Here is a 21,056-nt window from a genome sequence, read left to right on the forward strand (position 1 = left end):
CTGGCAGATGAGGGTGTCGTTTGTCATGACGTTGCTCTTTGAGTGACCCGAGGTTTGGGTTTGGCGAGTCAGTGGTCGGGTGGGGTGGGGTGGGTGCTCCCCCGCCACCCTCGTTCGCTCGCTCTCTCTGTCTCTCTCCTTCCCTCCTTTTTTCTTTTATTGCGTTTGACTCAATTGCATAGCTTTCATTTTGCCTGTGCTGCGGTTTCTTTCTGTTCTGTTGTTTTTTGTTTTTTTTTTTTCACCTGACTTTTTCTCACTCATACCATTCCGATCGGATTTTTTGGTGCGGGGTTTTGTGTTTTTTGTTTGTGTCGCTCGTGCACGTCAAAAATTCCTCCTTCCTGACTCCCCCTCTGTCACTCACTCTCTCACTCTCTCGCTCTGCCTCTCTCGCTCGATGATGACACGACATCGTCCAGTCCGTTGGTGCTGCTACCCGTCTGACTGACTCACCCAACGCGGCCACCCGCGAATGTCACGCTTTTTTTTTTTTTTTTTTTTTGCGTTCGCCCAAATCCCACACCTCCGATTTTCATACCTTTCATCAACCGGCAGTAAATAAGCAGTGTCCGATTCCCATGCCGCGTCTATCGATCGACGCCGATGCTTTCGTTTTCGAGTAGGACGGCGCTGATGCTGACGGGTTGGGCGAGCGGAAGGCGGGAGAGAGATCACACGCGTGCTGAAAGTAACGTTGAAACAGAAAAGTGATCCCAAACCGCATGATTTTTCCCGGTTTTTTTTTTTTTTTTTTTTTTTTTTTTTTTTTTTTTGGTCGTTCTCTCCTGCTATCGCTACTACCCTTGCGTTCAAGCTTGGGTCTCCCCCACCCCCCTCTCACGCTCTGCCATTATCTCGTGCACTGTTTCGCTCGTTTTTTGGCTTGCTTTGTGCCAACCAACCAACCCAAAGTGCTGACACAAAGTGTTTGTTGCCAATCCCAGCGTTGATCTTGAGTATTTTCTGTATTTTTCCCCTTTATTATTATTTTTTGTTTTTTTTTCTTTTCTGCAACATACCATTCCCAACATCGGGCTTTCTTTGGCATTTCAAAGCCCTGAAAGTCGAGCTGCCTGACTCTCGATGCCCGATTTTGGGCACAGTCCGGCTCACCAGGGGCGCAGATCCCTCCAATCGCGAGCAGGCTGACTCTACATGACGGGCAAGGGATTTTGTTTCGCGTTCGATTTGCCGTTTTAACGTCATCCCGCCGCTTCCCCCCAGCCTCTCCTGCTCGCGTTCGACCTCCACACGACCCCGGTCGCTCACCTCCCTCTTCTCCACCCTTGAAAGCCTTCTGTTTCCTCGCCCCTGCCTGTGTCTAGGCAACGTGCCATGTACCGTTCGGCCAAATAAATAAAAAAAATAAAGGCAGCGTTAATATTTTTTTCTGTTTTTGTTTTTTATTTTATTTTGTTGCTTTTTTTCAACACAAAATTAACTAACTCATTTGCGGCTCAATCGCAACAACCAAAACAGTCCAGCCACATGATGACGGTGAGACATTCGCAACTCGAATAATACTTAAAACGCAAAAGGCGGGCGCTACCTCGACAAAAACCTCGTGCACACTTTTGCGTTTCCTTCTGCTCTTCTCTCTCCCCAAGGAATCCATTGGCCACTGTGCATGACCAAGCTCGCACCAGCGCCCTCCCGAAAGCCCGCCTTGAGCTGTCTGCACATGTCGTTGGCCAAGGTCTCTTTTGAATGTTGCATTTGTGTCTCCACCAAATTGATTTCGTGCTATTCTTCTTTTTTTTTTTTTTTTTATTCTTTTTTTTTTCGTTGGGTTTTTTTTTTTTGGTGCTTTTGACAGCTCGCTTCCCGTTGCCCGCTTTCCTTGCCAGCATCACATCGGCTTCGAAACAACCTCTGCAAAGCAACCATCATTCGTCACCTCGTTGAACAGCTCGTCCTTGTCGTGCGGCTGGCGTCCTGTCGACCACAAAAACAATCATCCCGCATCGTAAACAACAACGCTGCTCGCTTTGACGCCAGAGAGATGCCTCGGCAATTGTTTGCAGCGCTTCTGCTGGCCCTCGCGCTGACACACTGCGTCTCAGGTGAGTATCACACGGTTGCAGCAAGTTGTTCTCTCTTCCCCCATTCTTCCAGCAAACGTCGCCAAGCATCATTGCGGCAACACACCCAACCCAAAAAAAAAAAAAAAAAAAAAAAAAAAAAAAAAGGAAAGGCATTTTTGTCTGTATTGTTTTTTTTTTTTTTTTTTGTTTTTTTTTTTTTTTTTTTGGTATCGATGCTGTTTTGTCGCCCCGCTTCCTTCCATTGCGGTCGCTTTCAAAGGCAACACGCACTCGACACAACACACACACACACAACGTCGCTTCTGTCAGCTTTGTGCCGCTTCGTGAAAAATCAAAAACGCGCCGAGGTGTGCCCTTTTTCACCGTCTTTTCTTGTTTTTTGTTTATGTTTTGATGCATCGGAACCGCAGCTGAAGAAAAAAAAAAAAAAAAAAAAAAAAAAGAGTCTTTCAAACAAGATTCGCATTTGACTTCAGATCTGGTTTTTGTTGGCGATGTCGAGTACTTTGTGCGCAGTGCAATGGTGTGCCTGCATGAATCGGAACAAAAACAAACCCCCCGCTTTCAAAAAAAAAAAAAAGCCCAACAAAAGCAAAACACAAGAAAGGAAGACAAAAACAAAAACAAGCACTTTGCTCCACCGACCATGCCGTGGATCAGATCGCCAGTCCCGATGAGCGGCAACGACGTTTGCCCGGCATCGATGTTGATGCGCGAGTGTGTAGCGGACGACCATTGGAGTCGTTTTTTTGGATTGGCAGCGCAATCTCGAAATGAGATGTGTCAATGTTGTGATCAGTCTGATGTTTTTCCCCCCAGTTCCGCCCCTCGGCGCTGGGCTTCTCACCTTCCTTTCATCTACTCTGCCGTCTTGATTGAGTCTCCGTTTGTTGGTTTTTTATTGCTCCTCTCATCCAACCCGCCCACTCCGTTCCACCACGCACGCGTCCTTTTCTTTTCCAGATGTGGACGACTTTTCAACACACGACCATGGCTTTTGTTTGCTCACGACACCGGTTCGTCTCGCCCTCCCCCCTCCTTTTCTCTGTTTGGTACTTTGATTTGACAGCCCAATGTGTGTACAGCGGACCCGGCGCCCAGTACTCCCCATCCATGTCAACGGTTGTACTCTCGCAGGCTTCATGTTATGCGACCAAATTCAGCATCAGCGCTGCCAGAAACGTCTCGTCCGTCTCGGCTTACGGCGACGCGGGCAGTGGTATTGGTACACGACTCTGGAAGGCTGCGCTTTTCAACAGCGCCTTCACCCAGTTTTTCGACATTCAGATCAACGCTGGAACAGGTGCGGGTTTGCGTATCTTTGATGTGTCTCCCATGGTGACTTTACAACCCGACACGTACTACTTGCGAGTGCATAAGTTTGCTGGTCCCAATGGGAACTGGCTCTGTAAGTGAACGTTGTTGTTTGGTGTCTACTGTTTCCCCCAAGTGTTTTGTATGTGGCCTGATACTGTTGGATTGTTTCTTACGCTTTTTTTGAACGTTTCGTCGGTTTGTTTTTGTTTGTTTGTTTGTTTGCTCAACATTGAGCAGTGTCCAGCACGAATGTCGCGCCCGACGCAACGACTGTCCAAATGGCCTGCACCGCCACAACTATTCTGGATGCAACCTCCTATCCCAACAATGATTTGATTGCGTATGTGAATTTTACCAGTTGGGACGATTCCGACGGAGACGGCGTGATGGATTGCAACGATGGGTGCCCGTACAATGCCGCGCTTCTCAGTCCCGTTCAGCGCTATCGCGATTGTACGTAGTCCATTGGCGGTTTAGTTTTGTCTGGCTGATGGGGGGGGGGCGCTTTCGTTCTTTCGTCTTGGACTGAAAAACTCAAAAATACTGCGTCTGCCCATTTTGGCCTGCATTGTTTGCCAACAACAGTGGATCTTGACGGATTTGGAAATCCTAGCAACCTTGTCGACACGTGCACCCCAAGCGCTCCTGGTTACACAGTCGACCACACCGACTGTAACGATAACTGCTCCTCTTGCCACCCTGGAGCTACCGAGGTTTGCGACTATCTGGACAATGACTGCGACGGCTATGTTGATGAAGGAGTCAACATCACATATTATCGCGGTATGGAAGACAATCTGCTTTGAAAGTGTAGCTTTTGCGGCATCAACGTGTTGTTCTCACATTTTTGTTGGGTTTTTTTTTTTGTTTGTTTGTTGGAAACTTGTTGTCCGCCTAGATTTCGATGGAGACTCGCATGGCAATTTCTCGGACAAGATCGTCGCCTGCGCTCTCCCTGCAGGCTACGCCACATCCTCTGATGATTGCAATGACAACTGCTTCACTTGCCATCCTGGCGCAACCGAGGTTTGCGACTACTTGGACAACAATTGCAACAACCAAATCGATGAGGGTCTCACCGTCGTGTATTTCCGAGGCAAGTCGCGAAGATTCTGTCTAGCGCTGCCCGGCATGCTTTCGCAGCACTCACCTCTGATGTTGTTTTTGCATTCATTTTGTTTTTTGTTGCTGTTGTGTTGTTGTTGCTTTGTTTTGTTTTGGTCTGGTTTGTTTCGTTCGCAGATGCTGACAACGATTCGTATGGAGACGCGTCCACGCCGTCGAGCCCATTGTGCGAAGCCCCTCCCGGCTATGTGGTTAGCAACACCGATTGCAATGACAGCTGCTCATCGTGCTACCCGGGCGCGCCCGAGGTGTGTGATGAGTTGGACAACAACTGTGACACGCACATTGACGAGAATGTGCAAATTGAGGTCTTCCAAGGTAGAGTCGTACAGGCTTTCATATGCAGGGATGCTCGCTTTTTGATGACAATGCTCACACACCCACCCACCCCTTTGGTTTCTTGTGGGCATGTGATTTGGGCGCGTATTCTTTCGTCCAGATTCCGATCTCGACGGTTTTGGCGATGTCAACTACCCCTTCATGACTTGCGCCGTGTCTGTCGGGTTTTCTCTTCTGTCGACCGACTGCAACGATACAGATGCCAGCGTTCATCCCAACGCGACCGAGGTGTGCAACTGGATTGACGACAACTGCTCTGGAGCTGTTGACGAAGGTCTGCCCTTGCACAAATTCCGCTCCATTGCGCTCAACCAGACCTCGGGCACGTACGACTTCAAGGACGATTGTCGTGCTGGCCCTGGCTTTATGGCGGTGGAAACGCCGGAAGACTCGAGCGACTCGTCTGCCGTCACCATTGGTGTCATCACTGGCATTGCTGGTCTGGCCGTGGTTCTCTTTATCATCATTCTTGTGCTGCGTCGTCGCAAAACCGTCGGACCGCAGGGTGGGCTTGCGTACGCGTGGATGGGCGATCCTGGCAGCCTGACGCGGTCGAAGGCTGCGGAAATGATGGACCCAGAGTCCCAGGCCTTGTTGGCGTCCTTCCAAGGTGCTTTGCAAATCCACCGCGACTGGCTCGATTTGAAGGAAACCATTGGCCAAGGCGAGTTTGGCAAAGTCTACATTGCCTTCCTTGATCGCACCATCGACCCGCTTGCTCTCCCAACCGACAAGCCAGCGGCAGCCCTCAGCACTGCCGTCGCTGTCGCACCCTCCGGTACCAAGGTTGCCGTCAAGGTAACAATGTTTTGCTGGTTGTTACAGTTGTTGTTGTTGGCTGGGTGGGTGCGTGTGGCGTGGAGATTGTACTGGGGTCTTTTTGTTTGTTTTTGGTCTTGCGGCGAGAAGGACAAACGGTCGGGTCTTGTTGCTCATCTTGCGCTGCGCTCGCTCTGCCATTTCATGTAGATGCTGCATTCCGATGCTTCTCAACGCGAACGAAACGACTTTTTGAAAGAAGCGAGCATCATGAAAGACTTTGACCACGAGAATGTCATTCGCTTGATTGGCGCCGTGACAGCAGACCCGACCAAGCTGATGATTGTGCTCGAGTTTGCGCATCAAGGTGACTTGAAAAAGTACATCAAGATGAGCGAGCTGTCGGAGGAAGCTCTGGCCAAGCTCCCGCCCAACCAAACTGCCCCGCCTTCCAGCGTGCCGTTGCAGCAAATGCTTGGATTTGTTCGAGACGTGGCTCGTGGCATGACCTATCTTGCCAGCCGTCACTTTGTTCACCGTGACTTGGCCGCTCGCAACTGCATGCTCGTCGAGTCGTCCACTGGGCAGCTCGTTGCCAAAGTAGCAGACTTTGGCATGTCTCGCGACATTTACGAGTCTGACTATTACAAGAAGGCTGGCGTTGACAAGGGTATGTTTTTGCTTGTTCTTTTTGACTTGCGAACACAATGGTCGAGTAGGGGGGGGGTGAACGGTTTTGTTGTTGTTGTTTGTGCTAACTTGTATTCTTGTTTCCTGGCTTTTATTTGTTTTTTCTTGTGTTTGCTTTTCTTTACAACAGTACCGTTGAGGTGGATGGCTCCAGAGGCTCTTTCCAGTCGCAAGTACTCTGAAAAGACGGACGTCTGGAGCTTTGGTGTGGTCTGCTACGAAGTCTTGAGCGTCGCACAGCTGCCGTATGGTCACATTGCGACGTCTGACTTGCTCGACTATTTGATGGCTGGCAAGCGCCTGCAGCGACCGGTTGGCTGCCCCGTCAGCCTGTACGGGCTCATGCTCACGTGTTGGCAATTCAACGCCAACAACCGCCCGCGCTTTGAGACCATCTCCCGCGCGATGAACGACATTTTCGAGCACCCTGACGTGGTTCCATCATCATTGAGCCACTACCTGGAAATCACCCCATCTCCCGGCTCCTCTACTGAAGGCGAACTCTCGGCCAGCTCAAGCGACACGACGCCGCTTTCCGTCGCCGAAATCATTCGACGCGGCGAGGTCACTGTTGCTCTCAAGCATTCTGGAAGTGAGGACTCCCTCAGCAAGGTGGGTGCCTCCTCCCACACGCTCATCGTGGCAGGAGACGTGAGTCGAGCGTCGGCCGAGGCATCGGTCTCGGCAGCAACAGCCCTCGGCTCGCAAGACACGGGCGACTACTCGTTGACGCAGGATGCCCAGTTTTCATCCGTAGAGATGCGCCATCGAATGGAATCAACCGCTGCACAAAAGCGCCGAGACGGGACCGTTACGGTCGACGTCAGCCACGAAAACGAGTCTTCAGTATGTTCTACCCCAAGACAGCCGTGTGGTCATGCCCGAGTTCCAGGACAACAGCAGCGATTCCCACTACTGGAACGATCCCTGGCGAAGCCGTGTAATTTCGGCGGGGCCTGATCTTTGTGTGTGTCTGTTTGTGTGTTTTTGTTTGCTGGTTCTTTATTATTTGTGTACTGGTCCTCATTTTTTATGTGTCTGTTTTTATGCTCCGCTCCTGTCCAATGTTCCTTGTCTTGCGGTACTCGGTTCATACGTTGCGGCTTCGTTTGATACGTTGCTGCCTCGTGCAAATCGTTGCTGCGAGCGAGGTCGTTATTGCGTTGCCCAAAAGTTATGTTGCAATTCGCTTGCGGTAATACACAATTATTGTCGAATCAACCCTCCTAGAAGATAAAACTTGATCGGCTGGAGTGTTTCGTGCAACAAAAAAGGGCCACAACAAAAAAAACAAAAAGAGTTACAACAAGCAGTATTCCCGCGTGGTCTCCCACCGCAGTACTAACTACTCTCATGGTGGTTTAACTTCGCAGAGCGGAACGGGATGCGGTGCATTCCACCAGATATGGCCGTAACTGAAAGACAATAGGTGGGCAACAGCAGTAGAAGCGACAGGTCTGATTTGGGTTTCCGTTTTGGAAGGGGCGCGGTCGTTCCGTGCCACCTTTGCTTTGCGTGGGGTATTTTTTTTTCTGTCAAGACGGACCCTGCTAGGCAGTCTCAAGCTGTGTCCGAGCTGAGCTGCATTGTGAAGGCGTCAAACCGTCCCAATGAATTATTCTGAGCCACTCTTTTTATGGAAAGCTATGACATTGTTCTTGTACAAAATAGTTTGGCATTGTTACAAACGAGGCAGTGAACTTGAATCCCGAGGAGATGGCTTTGCAGAGGAGGCAGAGGGACGTTTGCGAGCTGGTAGTCGCGGCGCGTTCATTGGCTCGCGTTGTGAAGCAACAGAAGCAGCGGCGACCGGCAAGCGCTTTGCAAGTCGCATTGTGGCCTCTGGACTGAGTTTGAATGGAGACGACGTTGCTGATGTAGACGCTTCGGAGGTCTGCTGAGCGGCGTGCAAGCCTTGTTCGACGTGGCGCAGATGAGCGCCGATAGACTTGACGATGGCAGCGTGGAATGGAACGGTGTCAACAACAAAAGTCTTTTCCCTAGCGTCCAAGCCGGATGAAGTCTTGTACGAGTCTGAAGCGAGACGGGCCAGCAAGAAGGTGGAGCAAATTCCAAGAAAAAGGACGAAGCAAAAAAAAGTCAAAACAAAAAGTCAAAAACAAAAAGGCAAAAACAAAATCAAAAAGGAAAATGTAAGCACTGTTTAGGGGCAAGTCCACGGAAATCGTTGGCTAAAAGGCGAGGGAAGTGGTCTCACTTTTGTCTGTCCAGGTCAGTTGAGAAGCATGTTTCAGGATGCGCTGCTTCTTGTTGGACTTGAGGAATGCTCCAGACTTGACAGCGATGCGGATTCGCTTGCCAGACGGTGCTCGAGCGTACCGAATACGCGTCGGGATGCTGGTTTCAGCAAAATCTCACGGGGTCAGCAAACAAAAACAAAAGAACACATGGAGAGGCATTCAACATCGCGCAACGACAAAAACGCACTCGAGCACCGGGTCGATAACGTTGACGTGCTTGTACAAGATTGGCGATGGCATCTTCATTGGCACGCCGATGGCTTCAGTCTTCAAGGTACGGTTGACCTGCAACACCAAAACGAAACCCAAAAAAAACCAATACGAGGTGAGAACCGAGTTTCTATGGCGAATCAACCTTTGCTGCTTGATTCAGCCAGCAGCGACGCATTTTTTCGGACTTGCCATGTTCACGCCTGCGACGGTGATGCGGCCGCTGCGACGGTAGATGGAGACGACTTCGCCGCGTTGGCCAATGTGCGGACCGCCGACGATTTGCACCTGTCAATAAACAAGTCCCAGAACAGTGAGTTGGAGATTCACACGAACGGAACGGGTGTTGTGACAATTTCAGACCTGTCAATCTCAGAATTTTAGGATGTTTTTTTTTTCTTTCTGCGTTTCTTCTGCATTTTTTTCTGTTTCGTGCTTCTTTCTCTTCTCTTCCGTTGCTGCTCTCTTCCAGTTGTGTATGATTGCTGTCTTGGAATTGTGTTCACTTCCGAGCACAATCGAACGCGACGGCGCTCCAAAGCCAAAAAAAAAAAAAAAAAAAAAAAAAAAAAAAAAAAAAAAATGATTTTGTTGATGATGATGTATGATGATGTATGCATGCATGGTCGAGTGTTATGAGAGTGAGAGTGAGAGTGAGTGAAAGTGAGCGAGAGCCGCGAGGAGAGGCAAAAGGAGCGATCTCTGCCATTCTCCACTCTCTCTGTCTCGCTCTCTCCCACTCCACCCGACTCTCACTCACTCGCAGTCACACTCAATCACTCCATCACTCCATTGCTCGATTCACTCGTCAGTGCCCTCTCTATCTCTCGGTGGCTGCTCCTGGCTTCTGGCTCTGTTCCATTGCTCTTCCAGCTGTCTTCCTCCTCTTCCTCCTCCTCCTTCCCTCTTCCCTCCTCCCTCCCCCCTCTTCCTTCATTACCTTGTCGCCCTTGCGCAGCTTTGGCTTTGGGACGAGGTGCGGGGTGAGCAGGTCGAGCTTTTTGATCTTGCGCAGGTGGCGCATGTGCATCCCGAGCAGCATCTTGCGCATGTACACGGTCGACTGCTGGAACGCGTGGCCGAACGAACCGGCGCGAAGGAACCGCGGAAAGCCCATCGTGAGAAAGAGAGAAAGAGAAAGTGAGAGTGAGAGTGAGAGAGTGAGAGAGTGGGTGAGTGAGAGAGAGAGGGAAAAAGAGAGGACTGAATAAGGATGAGAAGCTCAGAAAGAAAGAATAAAAGATCAAACAGTGGGGAAAGTGAAATAGGGAAGAGAGCAGAGAGATAGAGAGAAGAGAGAGAGCGGTATTGCAAAGTGCAAAGAAGGAGCTCAAAAGGCTCAAAAAGGCTCAAAGTCCATCTCTCTCAATCTCTCTCACTCTCTCTCTCTCTCTCTCTCTCTCTCTCTCTCTCTCTCTCTCTCTCTCTCTCTCTCTCTCTCTCTCTCTCTCTCTCTCTCTCTCTCTCTCTCTGCAAAGAAGGAGCTCAAAAGGCTCAAAAAGGCTCAAAGTCCATCTCTCTCAATCTCTCTCACTCTCTCTCTCTCAATCTCACATTCAATCTCACATTCAATCTCACATTCAATCTCACTCCATTCCCTTTTGCAAATAACAACGCAGTCCTGTCTTTCTGAGTTTGTTCTTCCATCGCTCTCAGTCACTCATTCTCAAAAAAACCAAACTTCACACACACACACACCACCACACGCACACACCTCACACTTCCCATCTCAAACAAATGGACCACCGCGCCGAGCTCAAGCGCGCTCGCAAGCTGCTCTCGAGCGACCCCGCTGAAGCGGTGCAGTGCTGCAGAGACATCCTCAACGACAAGACTTTGCCCGTCCCTCAAGACGCACAGTACACTGCGCTCGTCTTCCTAGGCGCTGCACTCGAGGCCACCGCTGCTGCTGCTGCTGCTGCTGGATCTGCTGCTGCTGGATCTGCTGCTGCGGGATCAACTGGCGCAATGCAGGAGGCAGAGCAGAGCTACCGACGCGCTGCTGCACTCCAGCCGCGCAACCCGCTCGCTTGGCAAGGGCTCGACAAGCTCCTCACCAAGCAATCCCAATCGCAGCAGGGACAGCAGGGACAAGGACAAGGACAAGGGGCGAGTGGAGCACCGATGCTCGCCGTCCTGGCGCAGCTCACTCTGGCCTTCCTCGCTGCCAACGACCTCGCCAAGGCCGTGGATGCGTTCAACAGACTCGTTAGTCAGTCCCTGGCAAGCGGGAACTGGCAGGCCGCGTTCGATCTCGTCGCTCAACTCGTGCCGTTGCCACCATCCTCTTCTGCTGCTCCGTCTACGTCTGCCCCAAGCCCAAGCCAAGAGACAGCCGTGCTGCCTGTTGCACTCCTCGAGAAGGCGGCCGCGGATCTGATGGTCTTGTGGCTGGGTGCCCCAAAGCCATTGGGAACAACTCCAGCGCCCGCCATTCCCACTCTGGAACAAGTCGCATTCTACCTGCAACCCGCCACCGTCAATCCAGAGACGGCAGCAAACCTCGACTACCATCGGGCGCTCGTCACATACCTGCGGGAAGCCCGCTGCACAGCACTCGGCGCAGCGTGGTCTCAGCCCAGCTCTTCCAACTCGCAGCAAACAAGCAACTCAATCACATCGCAGCTCGCCCAAGCCGTCAAGCATCTCCTTGCTCAGTCTCCCGAGGATGCTCTTGCTGGCGAAGTCTCATTGGTGCTTTCCTTCGGCCAAGCTCACCGCGAATTGGTTGGACTGGCAGCAATGGACACACCTTCGCCGTCCTGCGCCGAAGCTCGCACCAGCTGGTCCCAGCTTGTCGCTCACCACCCAACTTCACTCGCGGGAAAGGCTGCCAGTCTGCTTTTGCTCGACCCCTTCCAGCCTCCGCTGCAGCCGCTTGCAGAGTTGTGGGAGTCGCCTCTCACTCCCAAATCCTGGCTTCCACTGGCCCTTCTCACCTCCCGTGCTCAGCTCGCCAGCGGTGATGGTACGGCCGCCATTGAAACAGCCAAAGGCGTCCTTGGCCAGTGCACGCCAGGGTCTTGGCTGCCGACCTCCTCTTCCTCCGCCCCTCCTCGCCCGACCTCGGCTTCGGCGACAGCGTCAACGGCGGCGGCCCCGCGCTTGCCAGCAGGCTTCCGCATTTCCGCATCAACATCGACTGCCCCCGCTGCTGCTGTCGTGCCGTCAACCTTTGCCAACGAACAGCCAGCGCACGTCGTGGCTGCATACCGCCACGCGCTTGAACTTGTGCTCGCCGAAGCCTACCTGTTGATCCAGGACGATGCTTTGCGCGCCAAGACTCTGGAACTGTGTGCTTCTGTCGAGTCATTTGTCAATGCCCCTGCTATTCAACAATCCTCTTCGCCTGCCGCTCCGCTCAGCCTTCAGGCGTTGCTCGTCCGAGGCGAACTGCACATGGTCGCTGCCGACTATCCGGCCGCCGCTGCAACGTTCAACAAGGTACTCGCCGCTGTGCCTTTGCACGCGAGAGGTCAAGCAGCCCTTGCATGGAGTCTCGTGCAGCAAGCGAAAACCCTGCCGCCAGCGTCTTGGTCGCATCCGCAGCCGCTAACGACAGCGCAATCCCTCTTGGAAGCAGCAGTTGCTGCCCGTCCCTCGGATTCTCAGTTGCAATTCCGTCTGGCTCTCTGTCTCTGGGCCGTTGCCGATCAGACCAAGGACAGCAACCCAGCACCCATCTACGACCGCGTTTACTCGCATTTGCTGGCTGCCGCGCGCTTCAACGCGGCTGATGCTGAAATCTTTGCCCAGCTTGGTCTCTTGTTGCTGACTGTTCGGAAGCAGCCAGAGAGCGCCAAAAAGTGCCTTCTGAAGGCGGTTGGCTTGAATCCCTTGCACGAAGCCGCAGCGTCACAGCTCAGCGACCTCTACACGGTGGATATTCGCGCGGCATGGCAGCAGCGCACGGAAAAGCTGCAAACGCTCAGTGAAACGGACAGCGTTGTCACTGCGCTGCAAGTGCAAGAGACTGCCCTGCGCCAAGCTGCTCTCGAACTGCACACGAACGTTGCCAACGCAGCCGGAGTTGGGCGCGCGCCGTGGGCATGGCTCCGCCGAGGTATCGAGCTGTTCGCACTGGGCCAGTTTAGCGATGCTGTCGTCTCCTTGCAGTCGGCCCTGCGCGGCGACTCGAAAAATTCGGCCGCGTGGCGCTGTCTCGCAGACACGTATATTGCCCAGGGCAAGTACATTGCCTCGTTGCGTGCCTTCCAGCGATCGCTGGAGCTCGAGCCGAGCGCCGTGTACGCCATGCTGCAGATCGGTCGCATCCACCTCATGCTGGGCGCCAGCGATACTGCCATTGCGCAGTACCTCGGCGCAGTTGATGCCGCTCGCCCAACCCACTGGTTTGTGCCGGCTCTCAAGGGTCTGGCCGAGGCGCTACTCACGAGCGCTCAGCAGTGTGTTGCAGTTGGGCGCGTCGGCAAGGCTGCAGACCACTTGCTGCATGCACTTCACGTGCTGAACGACGCACCCCTCGCCCACAACAATGCTCCTCTGCTGTCCTTGGCAAAGCTTCGTGGAGACATTATTCTGCAATTCGCTGGGCTGCCCGTCAGCGAGTGCATTGGCGTCGACTGTACGACGTGGACGCGCGCTCGCGGCACACCGCGTGATGCTGCCGCTGTGCAAGCGACTTTGGCGTCTGCCAGCGCATTGGCCGCGGCAGTGGCATCCAAAGAGGCCATTCTGCAATGTGCAGTATCTGTCTTTGCCAGCATCACGAACGCTTGTGCGTCAGACGACTCTGCGTTTGCCGATCTGGCTGTGGCTCTCTATCGGGTGTACGCCAATCGCAGAGGCTTTTCTCACGTCCAGCTTGCTGCCAGTCCGTCGTCGTCGGAACTGATTGACCGCGCGTTGACCGCCGCTGGGCGAGCGCTGACGTTGCAACCAGGCTCGCCCGTTTACTGGAACATTGCTGGTGCTCTGTATATGGCGCTTGGCAAGGCCCAACAGGCACAGCATGCGTTGCTGACATCCATCAAGCTGGAGCACACAGTACGTAGTTTATAGCGAATGGGGGCGGGGGGTGGGGAGCGGGAAATCTCAAATTCTCAATTGACTTTCTTTGTGTGTGTGCTCTTCAAAACAGAATCCTGCTGCGTGGACCAATCTGGGCTTGCTGTACACGCACCTTTCGGTGCTCGAGCCAGCCAACTTTGCGTTCAAGGCTGTGCAGGCCATCCAACCGTCATACTCGCCGGCCTGGATTGGTCAATCGTTGGTGGCAGAGCGCTTTGGCATGGAGGAAGAGGCTGGAGATTTGCTTCGTCATGCGTCCGAGCTGGATCAAAACGTAAGTGTTTCAAAAAATGCAACCCCAAGTCAGGTGTCTCTCGTCGAGTCTCTATCTAACTGTTGGTTTTGTTGCTGCAGCCTGAGGCAGACGCAGGATACGCAAACTATGCGTATCGCTTCCATAACAGTGCCAAGGTCACTGCGGCTCGCGCGCCACTGTCTCTCGCCACCACGGCCCTTGGTCGCTATGTTGCGCGCGAAACGCACAATGCTGCTGCTCGCAATCTGTACGGCGCGTTGCTGGAGCTCCAGGGTCTTTATGCTGCCGCTGCGGACGAATTCGCTACCGCTCAGCTCATTCTGGCTCTGCAGTCCACGGAAGCATCGGCTGACTGCCTTCCCAAAGTGATTGCCAACCACGCGCGTGTGTTGGTTCGGCTCGATCGCCTTGCCGAAGGTCAAGCCCTGTTTGATCGGCTCGGAGCGGCTCCTGTGGATGCCTTTGTGCTCGCCTCGCGCGCCCGGCTGCTGTTTGAGGCATGTCAGTGGGCGAATAGTGCTGCAGTCTATGCCCAGGCTCTCGATGCGGCGGTTTCGTCCAAGCAGCTCCAGCTTGCCTGCACCTGTACAGTTGCGCTCGCGCTGTGCAGCTACCGCCTGGGTGATGTACCTGCCGCCAGAAATCACCTGTTCCGTTGGTGAGTTGATGATGTTTTAGACTGAGGCAGGACATGTTGACGTGGGTATGCAAGTTGCTCACATTTGTCATCCAATCCGCGCCGCTCTCGGTTAGTCTCCAAATTGACAGTGGCTTCCAAAGCGCTCTGCTCTTGATGAGCGCTCTTGGCCTGCTTCATAACGACTTTACTCTTGCTCAGGCTGGTCTGAACGACTTTGGAAGGATTGCCCCGAATCTTCAAGCCGAGGCCGAGATCTGCAGTGCTGGCTTCCTTCATGCCTGTTTGTCACTACTACAGGTACCAAAGACGGGGATTCTACAATCTCGAAACGAGCCACACTTGCGGTGTCATTGGAAAAGTCATTTTTTTTTTTTTTTGCTCTATTGTTGCTTCCTTGCTTTCAGGGCGATGCTGCTGCGTCGAAGGGCTTCCTCTCAAGACTCGTCTTCTTCTTCCCGCATCGACCCCAGCTCTGGACGTCACTCGCAAACTTCTTGGTCGAGTACGACAAGTCTGCCGCAGCATCCGCTAGTCACTTTGCGCTTTCGCCTCGCGGACAGCCCATCCACGTGTCGTCTGCCATTGTTGCCTGCGCGCGTCATGGGTGCAAGAATACAGAGTCGACCTCCAATCGAGTGGCGGGCGGAAGCAGCGCTTTGGCGGGCCCTTGGTTAAACCGAGAGGCCCACTTTGCGCTTGTTCAGACGGGTCGCGATGGAAACTCGACGCTTGCCTCTCCGACCGTCCTTGCAGAGGCCCTGCTTGTTTCGGGCCGCTCGACGCATCGCGGGCACATTCAAGACCCTCTGCGTGACGCGCTCGCCGCTGCCCAGATGGCCGTCCACACCAACCCTAGCAATCTGGTTGCGTGGGCGGATCTTGCAGCCGCAACCTTGGCCGCTGATATTGCTCACGGCTACCGCACGGCTGCAAGTCGAGAGACGGCGGTGGGTGCGGCGGCACCGTGGCACGCCCCGCCGGCTGCGATTGGAGCCAAAGTCGCCAAGAGTGTCGATAGTGCATGCGAAGCTGCCGTGGCTACGCAATCCATGTTGTCAACCTCTGCAGCGCGGCCAGTTCTGCAGCACACGACTCAGTTGTTGAAAAAGCTGCGACACAAGGTCATCTTGATGCGCGCAGAGTCCCTTCTTGGTGCTTGGACGTCTGGCAACCGCGCGGATGGCGATGCCTTGCTTGATGGTGCCCTTCAAGCCGTCAATTCTGTACTGCACGACGCGATCGCCAGCCAAGACGTGGCAACAGCGCAGCTTGCTCAGCGCCAGTTGGCGCGCACCTTGCTGGTCGGAGGCCGACGGGAATTCGGGCTTGGCTCGCTCAAGCAGTGTGTAAACCTGAATCCAGCGGATCTTGGCACGTGGCAGGACCTTGCCGTCGAGTACGCTGCTAGTCGGCAGTTTGTTGCCGCAGAGCTCTGTCTGCGCACGGCGTTGCGAGCGTCCGCGCCCACTGATGTTCCGAGGCGCGTGGCCATCCTGGCACGATTGTGCGTCATTGCTGTCAGGGCTGGCAAGGCTTCTCTGGCGCAAGAAAGCGAGCGAGAAGCCGCCAGACTTGATGGTGCATCGCCGTTGCTTGCGTTCTTGCGTGGATGGCTTGCCAGTCAAGGCACTGCGGCGGCGGACCTGAAAGCAGCCAAACGCTTCCTGCAAAGCAGCGTTTCCCGCTCCGAACCTCCGCTGTCCCCGCTCGCAGCCCACACTCTTGCTGCGCTTCTCGCTGCCCCAACGGCTCAGGAACGGTCGGCCGACGACCAGGCCTTGCTGACGGATTGTCAGCAGCTTGTGGTCAAGTACTCTGGTCCTGGCTTCCCGTTCCACTGATGATTGTCACGAGCACTGGATTATTGTGGGGGGGGGGGACGAAGGTGGTCATCCAATCGCAATACAACAGCGGTTTTAGTGCAAGCATTTGAAATTTACATTGTTTCAACGGACAGAAGCGTGTGCAAAGTTTATTTGTACGATAACTGTGTATGGCGCGTGGTTGTGTGTGTGATTGGCAAATCTCCGGGCTGTGGTGGCGTGCGATTATCATCAATGGTCGTATTGCATCGAAGTTGCCACAAGCTGGAGATGGTGTTCGCGTCGAGACAGTTTCCGTTGATGTTGAGCACATTGAGCGATTTCAGCGGCCCGAGCACAGTTGGTACATCAATGCTGACAATGTCATTGCCACTGAGATCGAGTGACTCGAGTCCAGTGAGCGTGGAAATCACGTCTGGAAGTTGTGTGAGCTTGTTTCCCGCCAGATTGAGCGATCGCAGCTCTGACAGCGCGCCCATTTCGTCGGGTAGACTTGTGAGCTTGTTTCGCGCGAGACTGAGCACTGTTCGATTGGGGGGGGGGAAGTCAAAGGGTGAGCACTCTTGGTTCAATCCCCACTACTCAATTCGAGCCCAAGTCCACACCTTGGACGTGGGCCAGCTGCGCAATCTTGGGGGTCAGCTTGGACATGATGTTGTCGCTCAGATCAACGGACGTGACTTTGACCTCGCGGACGAGCGTGAAGACGCCGAGCGGGAGCGACGTGAGCTGGCACGCGCTCAGGTCGAGCTGTCCAGTCGACCACGCATCGTTGCAGCGGAGTGCGACTCGCGCAGCCTCGGCAGCCATCTTGAAGAAGTGTCAAGTCGTGCGTGCTGCAGTGCAACAACGAGTAAAAGAGTAAAAGTCTGAAATCGGAGATTCTCAAATCAAAGGAGAGACAAAATGGGGATTTTGATGATCTGAGACAAAAAAAACTGAGCTTGGACAAAAAAAGACAAACCGTAAATGAAGACAAGAAACAAAAAGACAACAATCCTAAAAACAAAAGCAAAAAAGAACAGATCCAAAAAGCAAAAAAAAAAAGGCTGGATTGGCGCCTCAGCTCAACCGAACGTTCGACCCAAAGACAGACCCAGAGGACGGACTGTGCGAGACGGTGGTGTCGCCGCCGCCAGAGCGCCGTGTATACTCGGATGCAGAACGGCGCATGACGCGGTCGCGAAACTTTTTCATCTTGGTCAGGAGCACTCCTCGGCGCGTTACGGCTCGCGAGACCTCTTCCGGGGAAATTTCGAACGCGGGCGGGTCGAAGGGCTTGATTTGCGCTTCCGGCTCAACTTGCCAAACGCCATGATCGGTCACCCAAGGATCTTCGAGGGCCTCGGAGGCGGTGGGGCGTTGATCGGGATCTTTGGACAAGAGTCGTGTAATCAAGTCTCTGAGCTCGGGTGGCGTCTCAGCAAAGGTATCATCCACAACCAGCGGAGTCGGTGTGACTTCCACGGCTTTAGCAGCTTTGACGGGTCGTTTGGAAGCGGACGAGTACGACCGGCCAACCTTGGCGAGAGCCGGCGGCGAGTGCGGTCGATGTTGCTCTTGAGGCACTTGCAGCGACGACTGCACCGGTGCTGGCGATTGTGCTCGTTGTTGTGGAGATTGCTGTGGCGCGAGTTCGCTCGTGTCGTGAGGATTGGCAAACTCGAGGACGCGACGAGAAAGGACCACTGTGTCGGGGAAGGGCGGCAGCTCTTGTGTTTGAATGTTTTCGTACAGCTTGAACAGTGAGTCGCCCGTGAAGGGAACATGGCCAGTGGTCATGACGTGCAACACACAGCCGAGTGCCCAGATGTCGCACCGGAATCCGTCAAACATGGCTCCTGTGGTCATCTCGGGTGCATGGAAGGCGGGAGTGCCAGCAGTATCTCGCATGACGTTGCTGGTCGGATTGACGATGCGGGACACGCCAAAGTCGGTGATTTTCACTCGGCCTTCCAGCGTCAACAGCAAATTGTCCGGCTTGATGTCGCGATGGATGATACGGTGGTAGTGCAAGTACTGCATTCCCTGCAGCACATCGCGAAAGATGGAGCGCGCACGCTCCAGCACAAGCGGTCGGTCTGGCACACGGCGCAGCATGTCTTGCAGCGAGCCGCCAGGAACGTACTCGAGCACCAGACAGATGAAATTGTTCTCGGGGTCATCAATCACCTCAAAGAGCCGAACCAGGCATGGGTGCAACAGTCGCTTCATGACAGCAATCTCTTGGTGAACGGGATCGAACGCGTCGAGGTGGGTCGGGGTCAACTGTGCTCGAGCCACTCGACCGCCAGCTGACAAACCGGGTGGACAAGACGCCGGTGCGGTTGGTGGTGGAGTTGCAGCTGCAGCAGCTGCGCTTGAAGCAACGATAGACGGCAATGTCTGAGAAGCACCGGCAGCGGTTGGAGGCGGCGTCGGTGTACTCGAAAAGTTGGTGTTCGAGAAATCACCAGAATTGCGCGAGGTACTCGAGTTGGAGGTGGTTGACAGCGATGCGGCGCGGTGATAGAGAGAGCGTTGCTGAGACGGCGATCGTGTCAGCAAAGCGATGGGAATACCGTTGGGCAGGACACCATCTGCGGCCGCGGTTGTGGTCACGAACGAGTTTTGCCCGCCACTACCACCGCCAGCAAATGCAGCAGAAGAGGCAGAAGGAACAGCACCCGAGTCGTGCGATGGTGATTTTGGCGGGGCATGACTGGGCGAACCGACAGCCAGAGTCGCGTGTGCGAGTAGCTGTGCAGCAAAGCTAGTCTCCGTGCCAGCGGCTGATGGAAAGCGATTGCCGCCACCATTGATTAAAATGTCACTCGCATTATCGTTCGCGCGTTGCAGCCAGCTGGAACGCGGAGAAGAGTTGCTCGGCGACGCATTTCCCAACCCACAGGTCGCCGCCATGAAGGCTGGTCCCTGTAGGCTTCGTCGATGATTGCGCAGGCGCTGCTTGTTGCACATCTTTAGCGCAAACTGCTGATTTGTCTCGCGGTGGGTGACAAGCTTGACTTTACCAAACGATCCGCGCCCAAGGCCGGACAAGACAACGTACTCGTTGAGCATTTTGCGCCCAGTGGCAGAGTCCACCTCCTGCAGCATGCTAGTTGTCTCTCGAACGATGGACGACGCTGTCGACGAGTCAGTCGAGTCATACATGAGCAACGAGCTGGTGGAAGTGGTTGCAGACATGTCTCGGCTGCCAGATCGACCGGACGACGGGGTAACCAGGTCGTAAAAGCTGCGACTCCGTTGTCGCATTACAGGGGGCGTGTACTCTGTCGCCGTCGATGCTCCGGGCGCACTGGCAGGCGTCCTCAACTTTCCGCTTTCCTTCCCGCCAGTTGAGCTTCGTCCGCGGGCAGGGGGCAAAGATTTCTGGATGGTTTTTAACAACAAAAAATAGAGACACGATTGAGTGAGTCTCTTGCAACAAGTTGTGACGAAGATTTACCAATCATTCAAAGCAGAATGCAGAAACTGGGCCATAAATGGGAGAATTCTCAAACGGCAGAACGAGAGCGCTTCGAAAATGCGTTGAAGCAGCCGCTGTTTGTGACGACCGTCCATATTTCTCTTGTAAGCAAAGTCTCGTCGTAAGCGACTGTTGGGACTGCTGCAGGCTGACGCTGACACGACGTCGTCGGGGGGGGGGAGTTGCCCTTTTCCCTCTTTTTTGTTTAAATTCTTCCATCGCATCAGCCAACCCCGCCTCCCCTCCTCAGACACGCACATTCCCAAATCCCCATTCACTTGTGACCTTCCACGCTCCCCCCCCCCCTCCCTTCTTCTTCCTCGGTGTGAGTTCATTCTGCACGCGATCTGCGCTCACGAATATCACCCGAACATTCATTCAACTGTTTTTTTTTTTTTTCTTTATTTTTTTCTTTTTTTTTCCATTTTGCTCTTTGAGCTTCTGACGCTGCGTCCGTTGTTGCGACGCGATGCACTTGAGCGACGACAGCGACGCACAAACGAACAACGGGCGAGTCATCGAAGGGGAAGGGCGAGCAGAGTGCGATGTGAGTGGTGAGTGTGAGTGTGTGTGGGACTCGAGCCACAAACACAACAAACCGGAAAATATGAAAAAAAAATCCAAACACTTTTTGTTACATTGTAGTTGGCGGCTGTCGTTGCAGTGTTCTGCAGCAGTGTGGCGGCTGATGAGGGGTGCTCTGATGGCTGCAGCGGCACTGGGCTTGCGTGTGGCTGCTGCGGCGGCGGCTGCGGCTGGGACGAGGGCACCGGCTGAGACGCGTTGGAGCGACCGTCATCGTCATGAGCAACCGCCGACGCCGACGACGGATCTAATGCGGGTGCCTCTGCTGCTGGTGTTGCTGCTGCTGTTGCTGCTGCTGCTGCTCTGGCGGCCGGTCCAGGCGCAGTAGCCGCAGACGACGACGACGACGACGCTGAGCCACTCCGCCGCCGGAATCGCGAGAGCATCCCCGTTCGAGGTTTGAGTTAGGAGTGAGTCGATCGATTGAGTGATGGGGATTTTCGGGGCTCCTCCTTCTTTGTTCCCGCTCTGAATCTCTCAAACAAAATAGAAATGAGAAAAAT

The 21,056-nt window shown here is 54.0% G+C and overlaps 6 protein-coding genes and 1 non-coding gene across 7 annotated transcripts; 3 read left to right on the forward strand and 4 right to left on the reverse strand.

Moving 5' to 3' along the window:
* Positions 1-2,502: 2,502 nt before the first annotated feature.
* CAOG_09023 (hypothetical protein) lies at positions 2,503-3,060 on the forward strand (the record flags this gene model as incomplete). Its single annotated transcript, XM_011272409.1, has 1 exon — positions 2,503-3,060. A coding segment is annotated over one exon (558 nt), but the record flags the coding sequence as incomplete, so codon positions are not given.
* Positions 3,061-3,161: 101 nt separating this feature from the next.
* On the forward strand, positions 3,162-7,238 carry CAOG_06945 (sek-3; the record flags this gene model as incomplete). The annotated part of the gene is made up of 8 exons (XM_004343619.2): positions 3,162-3,456; positions 3,603-3,818; positions 3,951-4,148; positions 4,264-4,479; positions 4,608-4,808; positions 4,930-5,627; positions 5,799-6,258; positions 6,409-7,238. 8 exons carry the CDS (start codon positions 3,162-3,164, stop codon positions 7,236-7,238), a joined length of 3,114 nt encoding a protein of 1,037 aa, XP_004343669.2.
* A 337-nt stretch (positions 7,239-7,575) lies between these two features.
* On the reverse strand, positions 7,576-7,691 carry CAOG_09751. The gene has a single exon (XR_889836.1). It is a non-coding gene; the product is annotated as a 5S ribosomal RNA (ribosomal RNA).
* Positions 7,692-7,900: 209 nt separating this feature from the next.
* CAOG_06946 (hypothetical protein) lies at positions 7,901-9,963 on the reverse strand. Its single transcript, XM_004343620.2, has 5 exons — positions 9,690-9,963; positions 8,942-9,037; positions 8,727-8,824; positions 8,497-8,636; positions 7,901-8,312 (listed from the first exon to the last, which is right to left on the reverse strand). Exons 1-5 carry the CDS (start codon positions 9,864-9,866, stop codon positions 7,960-7,962), a joined length of 864 nt encoding a protein of 287 aa, XP_004343670.1. The 5' UTR covers positions 9,867-9,963; the 3' UTR covers positions 7,901-7,959.
* A 413-nt stretch (positions 9,964-10,376) lies between these two features.
* CAOG_06947 (hypothetical protein) lies at positions 10,377-16,632 on the forward strand. The gene is made up of 5 exons (XM_004343621.2): positions 10,377-13,756; positions 13,851-14,054; positions 14,135-14,694; positions 14,790-14,973; positions 15,081-16,632. Exons 1-5 carry the CDS (start codon positions 10,487-10,489, stop codon positions 16,515-16,517), a joined length of 5,655 nt encoding a protein of 1,884 aa, XP_004343671.1. The 5' UTR covers positions 10,377-10,486; the 3' UTR covers positions 16,518-16,632.
* On the reverse strand, positions 16,598-17,525 carry CAOG_09024 (hypothetical protein). The gene is made up of 2 exons (XM_011272410.1): positions 17,105-17,525; positions 16,598-17,022 (listed from the first exon to the last, which is right to left on the reverse strand). The coding sequence occupies exons 1-2, from the start codon at positions 17,307-17,309 to the stop codon at positions 16,649-16,651; spliced, it is 579 nt and encodes a 192-aa protein (XP_011270712.1). The 5' UTR covers positions 17,310-17,525; the 3' UTR covers positions 16,598-16,648.
* Positions 17,438-21,046, reverse strand: CAOG_09025 (hypothetical protein). Its single transcript, XM_011272411.1, has 2 exons — positions 20,607-21,046; positions 17,438-19,871 (listed from the first exon to the last, which is right to left on the reverse strand). The coding sequence occupies exons 1-2, from the start codon at positions 20,937-20,939 to the stop codon at positions 17,562-17,564; spliced, it is 2,643 nt and encodes an 880-aa protein (XP_011270713.1). The 5' UTR covers positions 20,940-21,046; the 3' UTR covers positions 17,438-17,561.
* Between the last annotated feature and the right edge of the window lie 10 nt (positions 21,047-21,056).

Source organism: Capsaspora owczarzaki, assembly GCF_000151315.2.
Source record: "Capsaspora owczarzaki ATCC 30864 unplaced genomic scaffold supercont2.13, whole genome shotgun sequence".
Classification (NCBI taxonomy): domain Eukaryota; class Filasterea; order Ministeriida; family Capsasporidae; genus Capsaspora; species Capsaspora owczarzaki.